General features: G+C 46.7%; 1 protein-coding gene across 1 annotated transcript; it reads right to left on the bottom strand.

The window, feature by feature from the left end:
- Positions 1–965: 965 nt before the first annotated feature.
- Positions 966–20,484, bottom strand: RNF40 (ring finger protein 40; the record flags this gene model as incomplete). The annotated part of the gene is made up of 8 exons (XM_070944560.1): positions 966–1,052; positions 8,437–8,556; positions 8,676–8,750; positions 11,054–11,107; positions 17,225–17,317; positions 17,393–17,514; positions 19,594–19,827; positions 20,460–20,484. Coding segments are annotated over 8 exons (810 nt in total), but the record flags the coding sequence as incomplete, so codon positions are not given.
- Between the last annotated feature and the right edge of the window lie 2,901 nt (positions 20,485–23,385).

Raw genomic sequence — 23,385 nt, 5'->3', positions numbered from 1 at the left:
AATCAGCTGAGAGTTGGAGGCCGCTCTAATCATGCTAATTAACCTATGCTGAAGCTGAAAGAGGCTGTTTTTTTCTTGCTGTTTGATTGCAAGGAGGTAAGTGCTGCGAGGCACAGGTCAAAGGGGGGGGCACTCTCCTTGCCACTTAGCCCCCCTGTCGCCCCCCTTTGCCTCTAGCGTCCCTCTGCCGCCACCCTTGCCACTTACCACCCCCCTAAGGCATCCCACGGCCCCCCAGGGGGCGGTACCGGCCACTTTGGCAACCACTGGCTTAACTACTTAACAACCGGTTCTACCGAAGTAGAATCCCACCACTGGGCCTACCCATTTATATTTGCAGGCACCGATCTACTCATTTGTTTTCTTTTAAAACTGATCAGCTGTAGGGCGGCCCTTTGAAGCCCCGCGGCAGCTGCGAGACCAATAAAATTATAAAAAAACACCGAACCGTTTGTTAAATTGCTGGCTGGCCCACCCATCGCCCAGTGGTGCAGAGGGGCAGGGCAAGGGGCGGGGCGAGCCAGCAATTTAACAAACGGTTGGGCCGAACTGCCTAGAACCGGCAGAATCCCACCACTGCCTGGAAGGGATTGGTCGCGAATGACACCGGCCAGCAATGGGGTGTGCGGTCGGCATGAAAAACAGGGCGGCAATGGCGACGGTGGTGACGGAACTTCTTCATGCCTCTTTTTCAGCCTGTACTTTTTGGTAGTTTTTGGTGCAAGAAGCTTTCAGCCGCCACCTCTTTTTCGCCACGAGAAGCCTCCAGCCACTGCTGCCAGCTTGGTTCCTGCTGGCAAAGAGGCTTCTCGCATCAAAAAAGAGGCGGCAGCTGCAGGCTTCTTGCGCCAAAAACTACAGGCTGAAAAAGAGGCCTAAAATCCAGTCGCCGCTGTTCTTCTCGTCGGCCACACACACACACACCCCATTGCCTGCCTGTGCGCGTGTGCAGCTGCACCCCTTTGCTAGACCCAGCCAGGAGAACGGCCTGCTGCGCCGTAGGGACGGTATCGCAGCGGAGCTGCTCGGAAGGCAGCCAGACTGTGGTGTCCCTTTAAGGTATTTCGACATGGGGGGAAGGGGGGACCATAAAGGTACAGGCCGCAGGAGCTGCCTTTTCTGCCAGTTCTGTGGGCATGGCTTCGTGGGCATGGCTTGGTGGGGGTCATGTGACTGAACTGGCATGGCCAACTCGATGTCACTCACAGCAAGATGTCGCCCCACCAAGCCACGCCCACCAAGCCACACCCACAGAACCAGTAGTAGAAAAATTTGAATCCCACCATTGACTGTGTTATTGTAAGCCACCTCCACAAAAGGCAGCAAATCCACCCAGTTCTCTTGTTGATAGTCCACATAGCATCTCAGGTACTGCTCCACCATGGCATTTGTATGTTCCGCGGTCCCATTAGAACTTGGATGAAAAGCCAAGCTAAGTCCCTGGGTCAATCCGATAGACTTTAAAAACTCCCTCCAGAATTTAGCAGTGAACTGGACCCCCCTGTCAGAGATGACCCTGCAGGGCACTCCATGTAGCCGGTAGATTTGCTTGATAAACATCTTGGCCAACTTTCTAGCTGAGGGCAATCCTGAGCAGGCGGTGAAGTGGACTTGTTTTGAAAATAAGTCAGTCACAGTCCAGACAACAGTATTTCCTCCGCTTTCTGGGAGTTCGACTATAAAGTCCATAGCAATTTCTTCCCAGGGCTGGCAGGGGTTGGCCACTTGTTGGAGAAGTCCAGGGGGTTTCCCTTGCCTCATTTTTATAGTTGCACATGTAACGCAGCTCCTAACATAATCCTCCACATCTGCTTTCAACTTGGGCCACCAGAATTGCCTCCTGGCTAGACAGAGGGTTTTTAGGAATCCGAAATGGCTGGCTAATCGGGAGTCGTGGCTGCGCTGTAAGACCTGAAGCCTCAAACTGGCAGGAACATAAAGCTTGGATCCTTTCCAAGCTAGCCCATCTCGTAGGGTCAGGCTTTCCCAATTTTCTTCAAACTACTGGTCGGCTGGGAGTTCAGACTTCAGTGCCCCACCTAAAGTAAAGTCAAAGTTCGTTCCCCTACATCCACATAAGCGTCACATGGTCCAATCAGATCACTGTCCCAACTGTAGTTGACTCCCAGTCACGCCTCCCCAGGTGCAGGCTGAACGTCCTCGACTCCCAAGGGAAAAAATGTTATGTCTATACACCACACACTGTCTCCACCCACCCCCCCCATTCCCACAGCTTGCCCATCCACCGCTGTGGCAGCCCTGAAGATTCCAAGTTAAAGATGGCTCCAGGGCTGACACCAGGCATTGATGACAGCTGCCGGAATTAATACCTATCTGCTTCCTGTCTTCCAGGTGCGGCCCTGGTAGGGGGAGCCGCCTGTCAAACCCCGTCGGGACTTGCCATACCTGGGGGGGAGGGGGATTGGGGGAAGGTGGCAGAAGTGATGAGCAGCAGCAGCGAACGGCGGCAGCAGTCTAGAACAGCTGATTGGCAGTGTGTCGGGAGGCCAAGAGCCGGCCACCGACCAGCTGTTCAACGGTGATGGCAGCATTTCCAGTTTCCTGGCCCAGCTGATCGGCAGCATTTCCGGTCACCTGGCCCAGCTGATCGGTGGCACGCCAGGAGGCTGAGATCCAGCTGGCTGGTGGTGGCCTTAACAGAGCAGTGGCAGCCCATGGAGCAGAGCCCAGACAGATTGCTCGCTACGTGCATTTGTGCAGTGGCCAGCCGCGTTGATGTACAGCTGGAGGACTGTTAGCTGAAGATGGCCAGTCTGCTATTGGATGGTGGTTGACCAGGCGGGGCGTGGCCAGGCGGAAAGGGTGTGGACCCTGCCTACAAAGGATGCTGGGAGGCAGTGGCTCCCAGCACTGACTTTACAATGAACTCTATGCATGCCGAGGCTCCAGCCTGAATAAACCTGGTTGCTATTTGCCAGTTCCAGAGCAATTGTGCTTCTGTTTTTGCCATGCCCGGTGCTTGGACCTTGGGAGCTGTCTCACCCCATGCAACTGCCCTCACCTGATTTGTGGGGTCCACTACCTTTACTTTGCCATTATCCTATTCTTGGCTACAGCTGCCATTGCAGTGGGTGTCTCTCTCTGCACTTCACTGATTCCTGATAAACATGTAAGCACAGGGGGAGTTTGTGGGGAGGAAGGAAATAATGCCAGTGCATTGGAATATAAATTGTCCTCGACGTACGACCACAATCGGCACCAAAATTTCCATTACTAAGCAAGGCAGTTGTTCAGTGATAAATACCCAATTTTACAACCTTTTTTTGCCACAGTTGCTAAGTGAATTGCTGCAGTTGTTAAGCGAATCTGGCTTCCCCTATTGACTTTGTTTGTTAGAAGTCGGCTGGGAAGGTTACAAATGACGCTCATGGGACATTGCAAATGTGGGGATTGCACAAAGTGCAAGAACTGATTATAAATCACTTTCTTCAGTGCCATTGTAACTTTGAATGGTCGCTAAACAAATAGCTATAAGTCAAGGACTACCTGGAAATCTGAGACAAGGACCTAAAGGGAGCGTTCTAAGAGTTGTGCTTTTTTCCCCATGTCCACTTAAAATTCTTCCATTTCAGACCTCCAAATCACAGAGGCAGTGGCCTAGAAAGGCTCCCTCTCTTTTGTATACTAAGATAAAAAAGGACTAAGAAATCTGCAAGAGTTAAGCTTCACCTATTTCATGTTATAAACCATAGCTTGGAACAATACATTAATACAGAATGTTTGTTCCATCCATCCATCCATCCATCCATCCATCCATCCATCCATCCCTCTCTCCAAGGGTGGGTTCTAAATTTTTTTACTACTGGTTCTGTGGGCGTGGCTTATTTTGTGGGTGTGGCTTGGAGGTCATGTGACTAGGTGGGCGTGGCTAGCTGGTCAGAGTCATTTCTGGAAGGTCCTCGCACTTACGACCAGTCCTCACACTTACGACCCGACTCATTTGTTTGCTTTTAACACTGATCAGCTGTAGGACGGCCCTTTGAAGCCCCGCGGCAAGAGTTTAAACAGTTTTTTTCCCTCTAGTCATCAGCTGGGACTCAGGAGGCAGCAATAGATTGGGGGTGGGACCAAATAAAAGGTAAGAATAATGTGGGGGGGTGGAGGGTGGGAGGGCGGGGGGGAGAACCGGTTCGGTGATGTCATATCGTCACCGCTACCGGCTCGGCCGAACCGGACTGAACCTGGAGGAACCCACCACTGCCTCTCTCCCTCTCTCTCTCTCAAACACACACACCTGAATTTATTACATGTTTAACCAAGTCTGAATTGGCTTTTAATTTCTGGTGAGGGTTTCCCTCTCTCTCCCCCCCCCACCATTTCTCTAATCCTCAACAGTCCATCTGCTACCTCTTACCACCCACTTATTTCTCATCTTCTAATTGGACCCCATTTTCTAATTCGTTCAGGGCCCTAAGCTGGTCCACAAACCTTTTACATGGCAATTGAATGATTTACAAGTTCTTCATAGCACTGACAGGGATTCCAAAGAAAATCAGGGGTGGTGACACCAGGGAGATTCCATGGAATAGACCTGGAATCACTCACCTCCCTCACTCAGAAATTGATCACCTGACAACCAAATGCACTCATTTCTTCTTTATAGAGCCAGACTAACCTTTTCCAGTTTGTTGTTGAGTTGTGCAACAGTTCCTAGAATCCCCTTCCCCACCCAGTCATTCTGTTTCAACATTTGTGCATCTTAAAACTTACATTCTGCCAACCCAGCTGCATAGCCTGGTATTCAGCCTTAGGCACAGTAAAGAGACATGGGTCAATCTGGATACAGAAGAGGAGGAGGAAGCAAAACAGCAGCGGCGGCAAGCAGAGAATGCAGCCACTGGGAATGGAAGACTAGAGCTGGTCCTAGAAGTGGATGGTATGGAGATGTTGTGCTATCTATTGTAAGGTCCCAAAATGTACTTGAGTCACCAGAATGCCAAAGAGAGAGACCCAAGAAGAAGAAGAGGCTTGGAAAAAGTAACAGCTTTTATTTGTAGAAAGAAGAGCTGGGTAGATTATTCCACAACATACAGACAAAGAGCATGCAGTGAAAGGCCACACCTTGGGAAAAGTATGGCGTCCTTTTATACCTTCAGAGACATCAGCTTAGTACCCAATTCTGGCCCCCTGGCCCATGCCTTCCTTGTAGCCCTGCATTGGCCGTGCAGTAAGGAACAGGGGAGCTGGGTGCTTAGCAACACAGGTATTTGCCCGGTGTAACCCTGCCAGGCCACGGCACGGAGTTGTACAAAAAAACAAGATAGCAGGCGTTAGATCACTGGTAGAAGCAAATGGCAGAGTCAATTCTAATTCTTACAGGAGCAAAGCAATACTTACAGAAGCCAAATAGCAAGTTATTATTATGTCCCAGTAATTCTACCTATTCTACTATTATTATGTCCCTTCACTATTTATTTGATATATAGCTTCTCTTCATTCAGGGGCTCAAGGCAGAGCGAGTTTGGTGTAGTGGTTAAAGTGCTGTCCTAGAAACCAGGAGATGATGCATTCTAGTTCTGCCTTAAGCATGAAAGCCAGTTGGATGACTTTGGCCAATCACCAGGAGACTGTGAGTTCTAGTTCTGCTTTAGACATGAAAGCCACCTGGGCCAATCACTCTTGGGCCAATCACTCTTTCTCTGTCCAATCCCCTCACAGGGTTGTTGCTGTTGTAGGGAAAAAGAACACTCTTGAGAGCCTTTATTAGGACTTATTTAGTGGCGATACGGGCGGCAAAATGCTCGCATTTTTCCGCACTTATTGCATCCGCAGATTCTCGCCCAGCCACCCTATTTAGGGTGACTCACTCCCTCCTTAATGTAAGGGGAGCGGAGGAGCCCTTGCAGGGTAGAGCCGAGGACTTTGTGCAGTTTCTGTCGGATAAAGTCGCTCAGATTCGGATGGACCTGGACTCTGATTGGGCAATACCGACAGAGATGACAGGGGCGGGTCTTAGTCCTATTGTGTGGGACGAATTTGAGCCAGTGACAAGGCTGTAGGTGCGATGAGTTCCTCCACCTGTTTGTTGGACCCGTGCCCCTCCTGGCTGGTTTTGGCCAACAGGGAGGTGACACGAGGCTGGCTCCAGGCTTTAGTTAACACGTCCTTGAGGGAGGGGTCCTTCCTGCAACCATTAAAGGAGGTGGTTGTAAGGACCCTCCTCAAGAAGCCTTCCCTGGATCCAGCAGAATTAAAGAACTTTCGGCCAGTCTCCAACCTACCCTTTGTGGGAAAGGTTGTAGAGAAAGTGGTGGCACTTCAGCTCCTGCGGTCATTGGAGGAAACGGATTATCTAGACCAGTGATGGCTAACCTTTTTGCCATCGCGTGCCAAAAGCGGGGGGAAGCATGGGGGGGTTGAGCGTGCATGTGCCCACACCCATAATCCAATGCGCCCTGCACTGTATGATCCCGCTTTTGGCACACGATGGCACTGTGGGCCCGATAGGCCCATTTTTTGCCCTCCCCAGGCTCCGGAGGCTTTCTAGGAGCCTGGGGAGGGCGAAAACAGCCTTTCCCACGGCCCTCTGGAGGCCAAAAATGGCCCATTTCCAGACTTCCAGTGGGCCCAAAAGGCCCAAAAATCAGCTGGCCAGCGCACACATGCGGGCTAGAGCTGAGCTAAGGCAATGCTGGCGTGCCCACAGATATGGCTCCACATGCCACCTGTGGCACGCATGCCATAGGTTCGCCATCATGGATCTAGACCCTTTTCAGTCTGGCTTCAGGCCTGGCTACAGCACGGAAACTGCTTTGGTCACGTTGATGGATGATCTCTGGCGAGCCCGAGATGGGGGTCATTCCTCCATCTTGGTACTACTTGACCTCTCAGCGGCTTTCGATACCATTGACCATGGTATCCTTCTGGGACGACTAAGGGAGCTGGGAGTGGGAGGCACCGTGTTACGGTGGTTCTCCTCCTATCTCTCTGGTCGGTCACAGTCGGTGTTGGTAGGAGGACAGAGATCGACCCCCTAGGCCCCTCGTTTGCGGGGTGCCTTAGGGCTCGGTCCTCTCTCCCCTCCTATTTAACATCTACATGAAGCCACTGGGTGAGATCATCCGACGACACGGGGTGAGGTATCAGCAATATGCTGATGATACCCAGCTGTATATCTCTACCCCACATCAATTCAGTGATGTGGTGGATGTGATGGGTCGGTGCCTGGAGGCTGTGAGGGTCTGGATGGGAGTCAACAGGCTCAGACTTAACCCAGACAAGTCCAAGTGGCTGTGGGTATTACCTCCTAAAGACTATGTTGATTGTCCATCCTTGGTTCGGGGGGGAGAAATTGTCCCCCTCAGAACGGGCTTGCAATTTGGGTGTCCTCCTAGACTCACAGCTAAGATTAGAGCAACATCTGACAGCTGTGGCGAGGGGGACCTTTGCACAGGTTCGCTTGGTGCACCAATTGCAACCCTACTTGGATCAGGAGGCTCTCCTCACGGTCACTCATGCCCTTGTCACCTCATGGTTAGATTATTGCAATGCGCTCTACATGGGGCTACCCTTGAAAAGTGTTCGGAGACTATAGTTGGTCCAGAACGCAGCCGCGCGAGCTGTCGTGGGTGCACCTAGGTACACCCACATTACACCAATTCTCTGCGACCTGCACTGGCTCCCTATTGGTCTCCGGTCACAATTCAAGGTGTTGGTTATTACCTTTAAAGCCCTACATGGCTCAGGGCCAGGTTATCTTCGAGACCGCCTTCTGCCACATAGCTCCCAGTGACTGGTAAGATCCCACAGAGTTGGTCTCCTCTGGGTCCCATCAGCTAAACAATGCCGGCTGGTGGGCCCGTGGGGGAGGGCCTTCTCTGTGGCAGCCCCAGCTCTCTGGAACCAGTTACCTCCTGAGGTCTGGACCATCCCCACCCTATTGGCCTTCTGAAAAGTGGCGAAGACCTGGCTTTTCCAGCAGGCCTGGGGCCGTTGATCTCGCTCTTGTGATAGGGCGAGATCCGGCCATGAATGGCGTGAATGAGTTTTTAATGTTTTTAATGTTTTTAATTTTTAAATGTTTTTTATAATGATTTTTTAAAATGTATTGTGAGCCGCCCTGAGTCTTGGAGAGGGGCGGCATATAAATTGAATTAATTAAATTAAAATTGAATTGAATTAATTAAATTAAAACAAGTAGTCGTAAATCGAGGACTACCTGTACTTAAAACACAGTAAAATTGTGTCTGATGGGTTAATCCACTGGTTTTAATGGGGAAAAAAAGCTGACCCAATTCCAAATATTGCATGAATAGCAATAAAAAAAAATCTGAATTCAAGCCTTTGATGTCACCGAATGCTTCCTGCCACTCTCAGTAGTCAGAATGTATTCAAAAGTGCCGGTTGTTAAGGGCTGTATTAGTTCTTTCCAGCTTATCACCACAGGGTGGTTGTATTTGACACCTATCCAAATACCTTCAGCTTCTCATTAGTTCTAACAGCCTGCTGCATTTCCTGCTGCCGTTTCTCTAGCTCCACCATGCGACTATTGGCAAGTTCTTGATTCTCTTCCAGTTCTGCATTCAACATCTCAAACTGCAAAGCAAGACCAAATTAATTCAGCAGAAAGTGTTGCCCAGGAAGTGTGTTGTGAGACCCAAGTCTTGCAAGCTGCAGGGCTACAATTTACTTTCCAGTCACGTTCTCCGGCTTACCTTCTGCATGCTAAGGGTAATCTGGCCACCCTGGAACCCACCAGAACTGCCTGAGGCATAGTAACCCGAATTGAGCTGCCAAAAAAAAAAAAGAGTGAAAAATCAGTAACCTCTAAAACCAAACGGCAAATGTATAAGTGCACATACGCAAACACACACACGAACAAAATCTTTCACAAGACATGTGGCCTTGCATAACACAAAGATTAATCTGGTGTGCACAGAACTGCATTTTCTGACTTGTTTATATATTCCTGATGCTCAGCTGCTGGTGGCTCAGCAGACTGATAGCATTGTGATTAACACCAGCTGTCTGCAATTACTGTAAGTTCGAATCTCATCAGGCTCAAGGTTGACTCAGCCTTCCATCCTTTCTAAGGTAGGTAAATTGAGGACCCAGTTTGTGGGGGCAATAAGATGACTTTGTATAAATATACAAAAGTATGAAGGCTATTGCTTAACACATTGTAAGCCGCCCTGAGTGTCCGGAGAAGGGTGGCATATAAATCAAATTAAAAAAAAAAAAATCCACAAAGCTAGTCACAGTTCTGGATTTCAATAGGCTCTGCCTGCAATAGTAGAGATCTATTGATTTTATATATCAAATGTATGCACCATCAAATTTCAAGACTCGCATTAATTAGAAGAGTTTTAACTAAAAAGAAGAATTTATCTAGTTTTGTTTCCATTTGGGAACCCCTTCTGGATTTTGTACTTGAAACTGAAAAAATGAAACTGTAATTTTAGGTTTTGATGATTGCAATGATTTTGTTGACAGGCTTTTTGGAAAATGTGTTGGTAATTTTTGTTGTTATAGAAGTGGCTTGAAATGTTAAGAAATATAAAGGAAAAGCTTTAGGTTGATTTTTTTTTTAATATTCTACTGCATTGAAAAAAAAGTCAGAAGTCACTACCTTTCTTTAAATTGTTTCTTGCATCTTTTTCTAATTTTCTTAATTTTTGTATTTGTATTTTAACTTACAATAAACTTTAATAAAAATTTTCTCTAAAAAAAATTCAAGACTCACAGAGGCTTTCAACATACTAAGATATAATAAAAATTCAACTTTAATATATTTTTGAATTATAATTAAAAAATGTTATCGTATTGTTAAAAGTGCCAATACTTAACTATCAATAATTATACTATTTAGCCTACCAAATATAGATATCTGTGATAGTTTGATTAAGAAGTGCAAATCATTGTCAAATTTATTTAATACCCTATATTATAATTGTGTAGAGGAAAAAACAAATCCTTGCTGTTAATATATAGTGAGAGAAGCAGAGTACAGGTAGTCCTTGACTTAACCACCATTCATTTAGTGACCGTTCAAAGTTACAACGGCAATGAAAAAAGTGACTTATAACTGTTTTTCACACTTACGACCATTGCAGCATTCCTATGGTCATGTGATCAAAATTTGGACACTTGGCAACTGGCATGTATTTATGACAGTTGCAGTGCCTCGGTGTCACCTTTTGCAACCTTGTGACCAGCAAAATCAATGGGGAAGCCAGATTCCCTTAACAACCATGTTACTAATTTAACAGCTGTAGTGATTCGTTTAACATCTGTAGCAAAAAAGGATGTAAAATGGAGCAGAACTCACTTAACTGTTTCACTTAGCAATGGAAATTTTGAGATCAACTGTGGTCGTAAGTCGGGGACTACCTATAGTCCTTGCCATATCAGGTTGATCTGATGCTTTGGTTAAAAATTTTCATCAGAACTATCCTCAAAGCTTTCCCAAACCCAAGAAATTACAACTTTGGCTTTAAAAGGTTGTTGGGTCCATGAGAAAAGAAGAGACCTGTCTACTGAGTGAACAGATCCATCTTTCCCAAGGGGTAAATGAGCTTATATGAGGGAAAGGAGTAATTCGTAATTGAAGATCAGGAATTATCTTGGCACTGCGGATTTGAATCTTCTTTCACCTCACAGCATATATCATTTTTGCTCCTTGAGGTACGTGGGTTGATGTAGGACCAAAGCTGTTTATCCAAATCTGCTGAACTGTAATTGTCAGCGTTCCTCCTCACTAACTGCGATGTTTGAGAGGGATGGGAGTCGCAGGTCAGCAAGATCTGAAGATCTGCATTCTGAAATGGTCTCCTAAAAGTGGGCAACCCACCAGACCTCCTCCTGCTCAGAGAGTGTGACCAAGGGGCAGAGGCTTCAGGGTAAGCTCTTCCTGCTTCACTTACTGGTTGGGTGTCCTTCAGAATGGCGAGCCAGACAAGGACTCCCTGACCTTTAAAACTGGATATTCAGAAGAACGTTCCCTCCCTCACCCGGCAGTTACAATTCAATGAAAACAGGCAGTGTCCTCCAGTGAGAAGGGAGGGGAGGGGACCCCCTTGAAGACCATTCTTGCCTGCTCCAACGCTTTGGTCAGGTGCTTGTTGATCTTATGTGTCATGGTAAATGTCTAACTATTACATCTCCCTGATCACCCGGACCTGCAAAGGTTAACTGACCACATATCTCATAACCCCTGTAACCACTCCTTACCTCTTTGCCCCTCCTCCTGGGTATAAAGGCTCCGACCACGTGGTCCACAGGGTATTCCCGATGTATACCTGAAAGAGAAAGGTACAAGGTCAGTGACCTCCAGTACCATTAAATCTATAATAAAGTTACAGAAAAGAATCAAAGTCTGTCTTTGAGTTATTGGGCTAGATCCAGCTTTCAACAAAATGGTAGCAGAGGTCGGTTGCCCATAACTCCAGATAATGACTGAACCCAACACCTACCCTGAAGAAGCAGACAGAGTACAGACCAGAGCTCTTACCAAGAAGATGGCTGAGAAACTTGCAACCAAAGCCACAGCCATGGAGGAGACAGAAGCTGGAAGCGAGCAGGACTCCAGCCTGGACTCACAATCAGATGAAGAGGGGCCATCCAAGGAGATCACCGCCCTGGAAGAAGAAACAGCACAGAAAATGAATAAATTCAAACTCTCCATCCTGAAACTGATGGAGGCAAGCAGCGACAAAGAAAACCTCATGGCAGACCTTCAAAGCCTCTTCGAGCAGCAAGAAGCAGCGATTGAGGCCCCAAAGACCACCGAGAGAGAAAAGCCAGCAAAAAAGGGTAAGCCACCCCAACCCGATGATCCCGAGCTGGCAGAATCCATTTTCGCGCCCTCTTCCCGGTGGCCATCTTGGGACGAGCACCAGCCAATGGGAAGCCAGGATTTGAATCCCTTGGCGCGAAAATGCCCGAACCCCGAAACAGACGAGGGGGACTCAGAAAGCAACAACGAAGAGCCCAACTCTGAAAGCGACCACGAAGAAACTACAATCACTAAGAAAAAAACACCTACCGATCTCGAGTTGCAAAAGGCAATCGAGACCATCACCACTGCCCTGGGCTCCGCTTTCGAGCCTCCTGCAGCACTCAAAAAATCAAACAAAAAATCCTGGAAAACACAAGAAGGCCAGGACAACCAACAACGACCAGGCAACCGAGTCACAGCCAACTAAAGACACCGCGCACACCAACAACCGGCACAAAAGACCGCCCACCTGCAGGAAGGATCAACCTCAGGACTCGAACTCGCCACCCGCTACACCAACTACGCGAGGCCCGAGGGGGAAGAGAAGAACCGGCTACTCACCAACACCACGACATCCACCAGGCTGATCCACGCGACCAGGGACCAGCGACCACGAGGGAGGATCCGCCGCCGCCACCGCCATTTCCGCCAAGCCGCTGGGTGCAGGGAATCCTCAACCTACGACCTCCGCTGCTTCCGCGCCGCTGACCCGCGGAAGTCCTCGATTTACGACCGCGTCGCCTCCTCACCTTCTACCCTTCTTTGCCGGGGATCCGGCCATCCAGCAGTGGTGTCCACCTTCAGGAGGAACCTTCGGACCCACCGGGGGTGGGTCCAGCCTCCCACCGACAGGCCTAGGCCTAGGCCTGGGAGCTCCAGCAACAGGAACCTCACCCGATGGACTCCAGCGCGGAATGAGTTTCGTGCATGCCCAGTACCTGCCTGTAACAAGAGAAGAAAGTTACATAGATCCAAGCAGGTACAGAATTGCCACAGACATCCCAAAGCCTTATTGTGAGTTCAATCACAGTTTGGACCATGGACAGCTCCCCCCAGTAAGTAACCTTACTAACATTTCTGGGGCAAATTATGCCAATTTGCCAAAATTACAGTTAGATGGGGGTAATGTTATAGAATGGAGTCAAAAATTAAGAGTTGCTCTCATGAGAGAGAATGCACTGTTCCTAGCTAACAGACCTCCCCAAAAGCCCTGGTCACTGGAAATTGACTGTATTCATCACAGGGCATTTTGTATCATGTTAACCTCCATTCCATCTGCTATGTATCCATCTATTGAGGACAATCTGACTGTTTTATGATATTATGCAAAAACTATGTAACCTGTTTTATAGCCAGAGTAGAGCCACTACCACTAGAATATCTAGAGAGTTCCACTCCACCAAGCACAAGGCAGGGGTCCCCATGAGTGAGCACATTTTAAAGATGAATGCTACAAGGGCAGAGCTCATGCAGAGGGGGGAAATCATCACTGAAGAGAGCATGATAAGCATAATCATAAACTCTCTTGATAGCAGTTGGGACAGCTTCATAACCCAACTAAATAGCCTCAGCTTGCAATACCTAACACTAGGCGCACTGACCAGTCAGCTCGTTGCAGAGGACACTCTGAGGAGGGAACGCCAACTATCCAAAAGGGATCCTAGACCCACGAAGAGGGTGGATTTCCAAGATAGGGCCAGGGATACCTCAGAATGTTATTCTTGTGGGTCAAGGAACCACTTAAAGAGGGATTGCCCCAGGAACCATAGGGACAGGGGACAGCACGACAGTAGAGGGGGAAGGTCACCTGAACGCAGGTACCCAAAGGAAAGGGGGCGAGGGTGGTCACCCAACCCCAGGAAACACCACGAGCGCAGAGACCACTCCAGGGACAGTAACTCTGGCTCCATGTACGGGATCAGGCACGATGACCCAAATGACAAACATAAGGCAGAGAGAAACACATGGCTCCTGGACTCAGGGGCCACAAGTCACACTACTTGTAACCCAGAGCTGCTAGACTCACTCACAGAAGTAGACTCAGAAATAAAGGTGGCAAACCAAAGCAAGGTCAAAGTAGTGGGGAAAGGAAACGTACACATCACACAGATAGGGGATTTAAAAGGGGTACTGTACGTGCCAGAGATACCCCACAACGTGCTAGCCATCACAAAGCTGACACGGGACACAAACATAGAGATAAAATTCAAAGATGGAAAGGCACACTTGATCAAGCAAGGGAAAGAGATAGGAAAGGTAACCATACACGAGGGACTTCCCTACTTCACACCCAACGCAAGGGAGGAAGAGGGCATTGATACCAACACGAACCACAAAGTAGATGAGTATCCAGAAATAGAGGGGGTGCAGCAAGAGGCAGAAAGTAGCCATGAGAAGGCCAACAAGTCTGTATCTATCGGTAAGCCATTGCATGATAACTGCGCCCACCTCCTCCACAGGAGACTGGGACACATAAGTTTCCCCATTGTAAAGAAAATGACGGAATGTACCGAGGGTCTCAAAGTAAAGAACTGCGAAAACTACTTGGAGTGTTCAGTCTGTAAGCGTTCTAAGATCAAGGTTAAGGCCATCCCCAGGGGATCCAAACGAACCACAGAGTCCCCCTTCCAATTGGTGCATATGGACTTGGTAGGGCAATTGAAACCCTCTGTAGGGCATAGGAAGCGATTCTTCCTCACGATTGTGGATGACTACACCAGATACGGGTATGTCTACTCCCTCAGACACAAAAACGAAGTATTCCAAAGGTTTAAAGAATTCCACAGAAGAGTAGATATGCAACATAACATGAGAATAAGGCAGATAATGACAGACAGGGGCTCAGAATTCATGGCCAAGGAATTCACGAGGTGGCTGAGAGAACAGGGCATAGCGCATTACACCTCTTCACCTTTCTCCCCCTTCCAAAATGGAGTCTCAGAGAGAAAAAACGGAGTATTGCAAACCATGATGAGGTGCGCCTTGGAGGATGCTGGGATGGGGCAGCATTTCTGGTCAGAGGCACTACACTACGCTAATTACACCCTGAATAGACTGTGGTCAAGCTCTATCAATAAGACACCATACGAGATGCTATACAACAGAAAGCCCAACATCGCACACTTACACATATTCGGCGCCCCAGCTGATGTCCACATTCCCAGACAATTAAGAAAGAAAGGGGAGAAATTATCAAAAAGACTGAGATTCGTGGGTTACGAACCGGGCACAAAGGGCTACAGATTTGTCGACAACAACAACCGTTTTGTGGTTTCCAGGTCAGTCAGTTTCCACGAAAATGCAAACTGGTCGAGGGTACACTCCAACGACATTCCCACCAATAGGGTCACACTCGAACATGGCCAAGGGGAAAAGGAGGTCAGAGAGGTCGGAGGGCATAAAGCCAACAATCGCAAGGCAAGCATCAAAGAGTGGAAAGAAGGGCACCCTTCCCTGAAGATAGATGACCTGACAGACAAAGAGTCAGACAACATGCAGGAAACCGAGCCAACCCCCAGCAGGCCAATCAGAGAAACCAGAAACAAGCTGCCAAGGAAGCTGGAGGACTACGTTATGGCCATACACAACACCCATTTCACGCCCAGCTCATACGAGGACATCCTCGGGCTCCCCCAGAAAGAGAAAGAAGAATGGATGTCTGCCATGGAGAAAGAGATGGAGAGCCTGAGGAACCTCCAAGTATACTCACCTGCCCAAATTCCAGAGGACAAAAAACCAATAGGAACCAAATGGGTGTTCAGAGTTAAGACATTAGAAGACAACAAGGTCCTGTACAAGGCAAGACTAGTCACGCAGGGTTTCGCCCAAAGATACCCCGAAGACTATACAGACACCTACTCGCCAACCCTCAGGGCGGAGAGCGTCAAAAGCGCCCTGGTGGTGGCCACCATCCTGGGCTTGGAGGTTTTCCAATTCGACGTACAAACAGCGTACCTGCACGCCGAGTTGGACAAAGAGATATACGTTAAAGCACCGCCTGGATACAACGAGGGCAGGAACCAAACCTGGCTGCTGAACAAAAGCCTGTACGGGCTCAAGCAGTCGGGCAAAAGGTGGTATGACTGCCTAGCCAAAGCTCTCAGATCCATGGGCTTCGAGGCCACCTCAGCCAACACATTCGAAGGTGTGCTCGTTTACGTGGACGACATCTTGTACATCAACAAGCACAAGGACAGATGTGACAAGTTCGCCACTGAGCTGGGTAGCCACTTCTCCCTAAAGTCACTTGGAAAGATCGATAAATACCTAGGGGTCCAAGTGATAAAAACCAACAAGGGTTTCCGCCTCTCCCAGAGAGAAAAGATCATCGAGCTGCTGTCCAAATGCAACATGTCCGAAGCAAAACCCAGCGAGACCCCCATGCAACCAGAGTTCCTGAAGACCATGTACGAGGAATCTGAACCCTTCACAGACAATAAGTTGTATAGATCAACGATAGGGTCACTGCTGTATATTTCCAACTGGACCAGGCCTGACATCGCCTTGGCCGTCAATCTACTGTCCAGACATGTAAGCAAACCCACGGTAACACACTGGAACGCCATCAAAAGACTACTTAGATACTTAAAATTCAGTGCGGATGCCCTACTCTGCCTAGAACCAGAAACATCTGAGAAACCAAAGCTAACCTGCTATGCTGACGCTGACTGGGCTGGGGACATAGAGTGCAGAAAAAGCACCTCTGGCTACGTGCTACTACTCAACAATTGCCCCATCCATTGGTACACTGGAAAGCAAAAACTGGTGGCCACATCAACTACGGAAGCAGAATTTGTTTGCCTATCAAAGGCCGCAAACAACTTAGTATGGTTCGATGACCTGCTCTGCAACATCTGGGCTGAACCCTCATATCCCATAGTCATCCACGAAGACAACAAGGCAGCAATAGAGATCTCAAAGGCCGATGCTATAGGTCAGCGGTCTAGGCACATTGACATTAAATACAAACACGTCAGGCAGTTTTCAGAAATAGGTTTCATTAAGGCAGTACACTGTGACACAGAGGAGCAAACAGCAGATATTCTCACTAAACCCCTACCACATAAACAGCATGCATACCTCATGTCTAAAATGCGTGTTTACATGTAATTCGTGCCTGTGCCTGTATATTCTCTATATGTATACAACCACTTCCCCAGGTACCCAGTTAGACATTTAGAGGGGGTTTTGTCATGGTAAATGTCTAACTACTACATCTCCCTGATCACCCGGACCTGCAAGGGTTAACTGACCACATATTCCATAACCCCTGTAACCACTCCTTACCTCTTTGCCCCTCCTCCTGGGTATAAAGGCTCCGACCACGTGGTCCACAGGGTATTCCCGATGTATACCTGAAAGAGAAAGGTACAAGGTCAGTGACCTCCAGTACCATTAAATCTATAATAAAGTTACAGAAAAGAATCAAAGTCTGTCTTTGAGTTATTGGGCTAGATCCAGCTTTCAACATTATGTTCCCATTTGCGCAGCTTCTATGTCCCACTGCAGGTCTTCAATGGTTGTTTCCATTTCAAGTACTTTAGTTTCTGATGAAGTCACTTTGTCCTGCAGTTCTGTGTACTGAAAAAGAAGCCAGTCTTAATACAGCTCCTGTCCCAAGAAGCCACAAGAGGGAAGACAGGGCAGGGAACCTACCTCCAAGGAAATTTTATGGTGTTTCTCCTGTATCTGTGTGATCAGGTCCTGAAGGTGGCAATTCTCTCTTGTCAGCTCCTTGTTGAGGGCCTTCACAACTTCTTCCAATTGGTCAAACTCCACTGCAGAATAAGACATTAACTCTCAGAATTTGGGTTTCCCAATTTTTACTCTCCTCCAAACTGCATTGGGGATCAATGGCTATTAGCTTTGGTGGCGGCAGGACAGACTCTAAAGCAGTGGTTCTCAACCTTCCTAATGCCGTGACCCTTTAATACAGTTCCTCATGTTGTGGTGACCCCCAACCATAACATTGTTCCTAAAACCATTGAAAATATGTATTTTCTGATGGTCTTAGGCGACCCCTGTGAAAGAGTCATTCGACCCCCAAAGGGGTCCCGACCCACAGGTTGAGAACCACTGCTCTAAAGGCTCCTGCTGGGAGACTAATGGCCTTCCCTGTGTAGTTGACTGGCCACTGGGAGGACAGACTGCTGGATTAGATGATTCAGCAGGCAACCATTTATGTTCTCATATACACGTGCTTTGCTTTTCCCAAAAATCTTTTTTGTGATGTTACTTTGCTTTGAGTTACAAGTTCAAGCAGCAAAACACCCAAGGTAAGAATATCACACTTGGATTGAGTTAAAAAAATTCTCTTCCAGAGGCAAAATTATTTTCATCAATCCTCCTCTGGAAACACAAATCACAGAACAGCCTCCCCGAATAACTGTAAATTGTCAGGCAACAAAAAAGTTGTTTAAAAAGCATATTTTAAAAAGCCCGTTTCCACCCCCCCAAAGATAAATCTTATCATCTGTCAGAATACAAGAAATCCTCTGCTGCCAGATCCTTCAGCTTTGACTGAACAAAAATCTGAATTATTAAGTATTTAGGAAATGTTTAATGCAGATTTTAAAGTGGTATTTTTATAAGGCGAGGACACCCTAAAAGTTATTAAGTACAACTAGGTTAAAGAGTGACACACACTATATTTATTTATTTATTTATTGGTTCGATTTATATGCCGCCCTTTTCCGGAGACTCAGGGCGGCTTACAATGCGTTAAGCAATAGCCTTCATACTTTTGTATATACCTGCTTAGTAGGGCTTTCGCCCCCCCCCCCCAGCGTTGTTCTTTTTTTATACAAAGTCAGCTTATTGCCCCCACAAACCGGGTCCTCATTTTACCTACCTCGAAAGGATGGAAGGCTGAGTCAACCTTGAGCCTGGTGAGATTTGAACTTGCAGTAATTGCAGGCAGCTGGTGTTACTTAACAGTGTTTTAGTCTGCTGCGCCACCAAGGCTCTTCATAATATGTTCACTTTGGAAACTCTATTAAGCCATGTCTCCTACATGGGACCAGTACACTCACAGTTTTTTTCAAAGTATGCACTTTTAACATCCTCACACACTAAGTCTGGTGGAGTCTACAAACGTTTTCTGTCTGAACTATCTCTACACAGTAGCACATCTTCAAGATATCTTAGAGAAGTCTTTGATGTTATATATGTTGACAGCAGAAACATTACTTTATGCACAAAAATGGAAGGACACTTTGATTCCCACAATGGATGAACAGCTGCAAAAGTTAATGGGATTAGCAGAGATGGCTAAACTGACTATTTTGATTAAAGAAAAAAACACTACTTTTGTTTCTACTTGGAAACCGCTTCTGGACTTTGTGCTTGAGGTGGAAAAAAATGAATCCTTAATTCTGGGTTTTGCCAATTAGATAGGTTTGTTGTTATAGAAACAGCTAGTTTATACTATTACGTAAAAGTAAGAAGTTAAGATTTGATGTTATTATCTTATTCTACTGCACCAAAGGGAATTGGAAGCCTTTTCTTTCTTTTCCCCCCTTATCCTACACTTTTCCCTCCCCTATTTTTCCTACTATTTTCTTGTGTATTTTTGTATTTTATATTATAAACTAATTAAAAAAAGTCTGAGAGGGGATAGAAAAAATGCACTTCTAAACCAATTCTCCTCCTTGCAACCAAGTCCACAGTAAATTACCTACCCAGAATGACAACATGCAATTCCACTCTCCCCCCCATTTCACTTGTTCAGTTTTCAAAAATCTGAGGCCCCAAATCCTCCATTTGGGGATTAATTTCAGAGGCAGAATGGACAGCAAGAGGCTAAGCATGCATTCAGAAAGTTTCGAAGGTATCCCTTAGATGGGATCTAGTCTCACCCCATGCATGGATCTTCTGGCAAAGCTCCTCTGTGCACCGGTGGATCTTATCCAAAACCTCCACAATGCGGGAGACAGCAGCTTTGGAGAATTCCATGCATTCTTGAAGTTGAAGCTCAATTTCTTCATTGCTGCTACTGGCCAAGATAGCCAAGAAGGAAAGGGATGGCTCGTTCAGCACAAGGTCCCCAGCCTTCCAGGGTGCAGGGGGTGCAACAGGGGACAGCACTGCCTCTGAATGGACCAAAAGAAAAGGGACAAAAGGTCAGGGTTGTTGGCAGGCAGGCACAACCTTTGATCCACTCCTACCATGCTTTGTGTAGTGACTAAGGCAGTGATGGCTAACCTTTTTGCCGTTGTGTGCCAAAAGCGGGGGTAGTGGGGGGGATTGTGTGCGCGCGTGCCCACACCCATAATTCAATGCGCCCCGTCCCCCCACGCATGAGTGTGCGACCCCCCCCCACTCTCCCCCCCACTTTTGGCACGTGATGGCACAGTGGGCCCGGTAGGCCCATTTTTTTGTCTTCCCCAGGGTCCAGAGCCTTACTAGGAGCCTGGGGAGGGCGAAAACAGCCTTCCCCACTCCCCCGGAAGCCCAGAAACAGCCCGTTTCCTGACTTCCGGTGGTCCAGGAAGGCCCGAAAATCACCTGGCCAGCACGCACATGCATGCTGGACTGAGGTAGGGCAACGCTCGCGTGCCCACAGATATGGCTCCATGTGCCACCTGTGGCACCCGTGCCATAGGTTCGCCATCACGGGACTAAGGTGTTGAGCTAGAAAAGGAGAGATAGTGAGTTCTAGTCCTTTCTTAGGCATGAAAGCTGGGTGATTTTGGGTCAGTCACTCTTTCTCAGCCCAACCTACCTTGCAGGGTTTGTGGCTGCAGGGAAATCAAGAGAAGAGAGAATCAGATGTGCACACTGCCTGGAGTTGATCAAAAATAAAGGCAAGATAAAACATCTAATAAGTAAATAAATGTTCCAGAATGCAGGAACCTGGGCTTACCTCTCCTTTCAGAACTCTCTAACAGAACAGCTTCCAATTCTGAACCTGGGATTTCCAATTTGGGCTCCTCAGGGACCTGCCCACAATCTCCATCGTAATGTCTTAGGAGCACCTGCACCGTCTCATCTAGCTGTAGGAAGGGGGCGGGGGGGGGGAGAAACACTGGAACTGAAGAAACAGAAATGACTAAGGGGTCATTCCATGTCAAGTGGTCTGGTTTCAGAAAACTGCCCTGCTCGACCATCACAGATTTTGATGAAATTTGGTATGAACATGCACATGTCCCTGATAAACATTGGTAAAGTGTTACGTGTGCCGATGCAATACTTGCAGAGATATAGTCATTTGTGTGACCCCATACCGCAGCCTTCTACAGTATGACTCTGAGGTTCCAGCAACTTTGAGACATAATATCTCCGGCAATATTTTGTTGAGAGTAACAAAACTTGGCCATCTTGTACAACTTTTTGTGCTCTATTAAACAAAATAATAAAAACATTCTCATGAGTGATCTCCATCTAGATAATTGGGAGCAAAGTTGGCCAAAAATAGTGTGGCTCAAAAAAATGGTTAAAGTTTGGCTGTTTATATCTCTGGAAGGAAAGGTATGAGAAATGTGAAACTTTGTGCGTAATAACTTAGCAACACAATGTTGTTGAATATAAAATTTCATTCTCCTACTGCTTTCCAACAGTTTACAAATAGAGTGTAAAATTGACATTTTTTGTAAAAATGCCAAAAATAGGGTATTTTCAGCCCGCTTTTACAAAAAAAGACCTACTGGAAACTCTGTTAAATCATTCTCATTAGAAAGAGCATGTTTCAACCCCTCTAAAAAAGTAGGGTTGGTTTTTCATCGTTGACGTATAAAGCCCTAAAAATAGGGACAAAATTGAGGATGTTGCTATGGCAATGTCACATGCATTCTATTATTGTTTCGTCTTGTTTGTTTTATATAGACATCATTACTATTATATTGTGATGGTCCATGGTGACATTGTCACTACCAGTTCAGGCACTTGAACCAGCAACCCCATCGCCATAGGGGGCACGCCCAATACCGGTGCAATACCAGCCTTTGAAACTTTGCTGACAGAAATTGAATTTGCATCAACTGGCACAAACTGGTGATAATCTCTTGTGCCAGCTATTGTGCTGCTAACTTTCCATCTTTCTTCTTGCAGCATCCTGCTTTCTTCGATTTCTTTCTTCGGAACGTATATATTTTTAATTCCATGAATGTTGGCGATGGGGTTGCTACCAGTGCCTGAACTGGTAGTGACAATGTCACCATGGACCAATGCAATATAATAGTAGTAAAGATGTCTATATAAAACAAACAAGATGAAACAATAATAGAATGCATGTGACATTGCCATAGCAACCTCCTCAACTTTGTCCCTATTTTTAGGGCTTTATACGTCAGCGATGAAAAACCAACCCTACTTTTTTAGGGGGTTTAAAACATGCTCTTTCTAATGAGAACTTGCTTCATCTTTTAGGCAAAAAATGCCCCATTGGAAACAATAGGCTTAACAACTGCAGTATTTGCTTAACAACCGAGCATTCATTTAAGAGCCTGAATGGTGCAGCAGACTAATGCTACTGTTAAAGGTAGTATTTAGCTTCCAGCTGCCTGCAATTACTGCAAGTTCAATTCTCACCAGGCTCAAGGTTGACTCAGCCTTCCATCCTTTCTAAGGTAGGTAAAATGAGGACCCGGTTTGTGGGGGCAATAAGCTGACTTTGTATAAAATATACAAAAGTATGAAGGCTATTGCTTAACGCATTGTAAGCCTCCCTGAGTCTCCAGAGAAGGGCGGCATATAAATAAATTAAAAAAAAAACGACCATAGCAAAAAAGGTCATAAAATCAGGTCGGTTACGTGATGACCCACTTTACAACTGTTATAACTTACAACTGTGATGCATACACTCCATTGTGGCTGTAAGTTGAGGACTACTTATATGGCAGTATTTTCTATTCTGATTCTACCTAGCAGAGAAAAGTTAAGGACCCACAACAGCAGCATTCTTTTCACCCCTAAACATCCTGCTAAAACCTTTAAGATTCCCCCTGGTATGTTAATTTATGGATTAAAAGCTGAAAGGAATAACACGAGATCAGCCCGGAGGGTTCTCTGACCTGCTTCCAGTAGCGGTTGACAATTAAGACAGTGGCATCATCAGTGGCCTGCCTCTTCTCCAGCTTCTCTATGCGCTCACGCAGCTCATCCTCAAAAACTTGCCGCTGCTCCAGCCGTTCTGCTATCTTCTTATTCTTGAACTGAAGCACCTTGAGGTCTATTTCCTCCTGCAAATGCAGCCATCCCAAGTCACATCCAAGAATGAAATCCTCTCTAACAAACAATTCTACATTCCAATGTTTGAACCCACAAATCTATATCCCTACCCAATGGCCTTGCCAGCAGGAGATTATGGCCACTGCAGCCCAAGAGATCTAAAGAGCATCAGACTAAGATGAATACCAAGCATATTATATCATGATCATACCCAAATCTTCCACACAAGAGAGATTTCTGCCTACATGTCTTTTTTCTCATTTGCTTTTCCATCATATTAGCAATACATTGATAACAAATTCATGAACCAATCTCTTTTGCTCCTTAAAAATAAACATGATTGACAAAACAAGACTTTAACATACTTTTTTTCCAACAATTTTTTATTTTAAAACAAAAATGAAACATAAAAACATCATCATTCCAAACAATTACAGACAGTATATCGATCTGTTAACATCCTTTTGTGCAATCCCATCTTC

This window comes from Pituophis catenifer, unplaced genomic scaffold (genome assembly GCF_029215685.1).
Source record: "Pituophis catenifer annectens isolate HBS135680 unplaced genomic scaffold, rPitCat1.0.hap2 SCAF_5, whole genome shotgun sequence".
NCBI classification, from domain to species: domain Eukaryota; kingdom Metazoa; phylum Chordata; class Lepidosauria; order Squamata; family Colubridae; genus Pituophis; species Pituophis catenifer.
The sequence above is the reverse complement of the archived record's forward strand: the minus strand, read 5'-3'. Positions and strand labels throughout refer to the sequence as shown.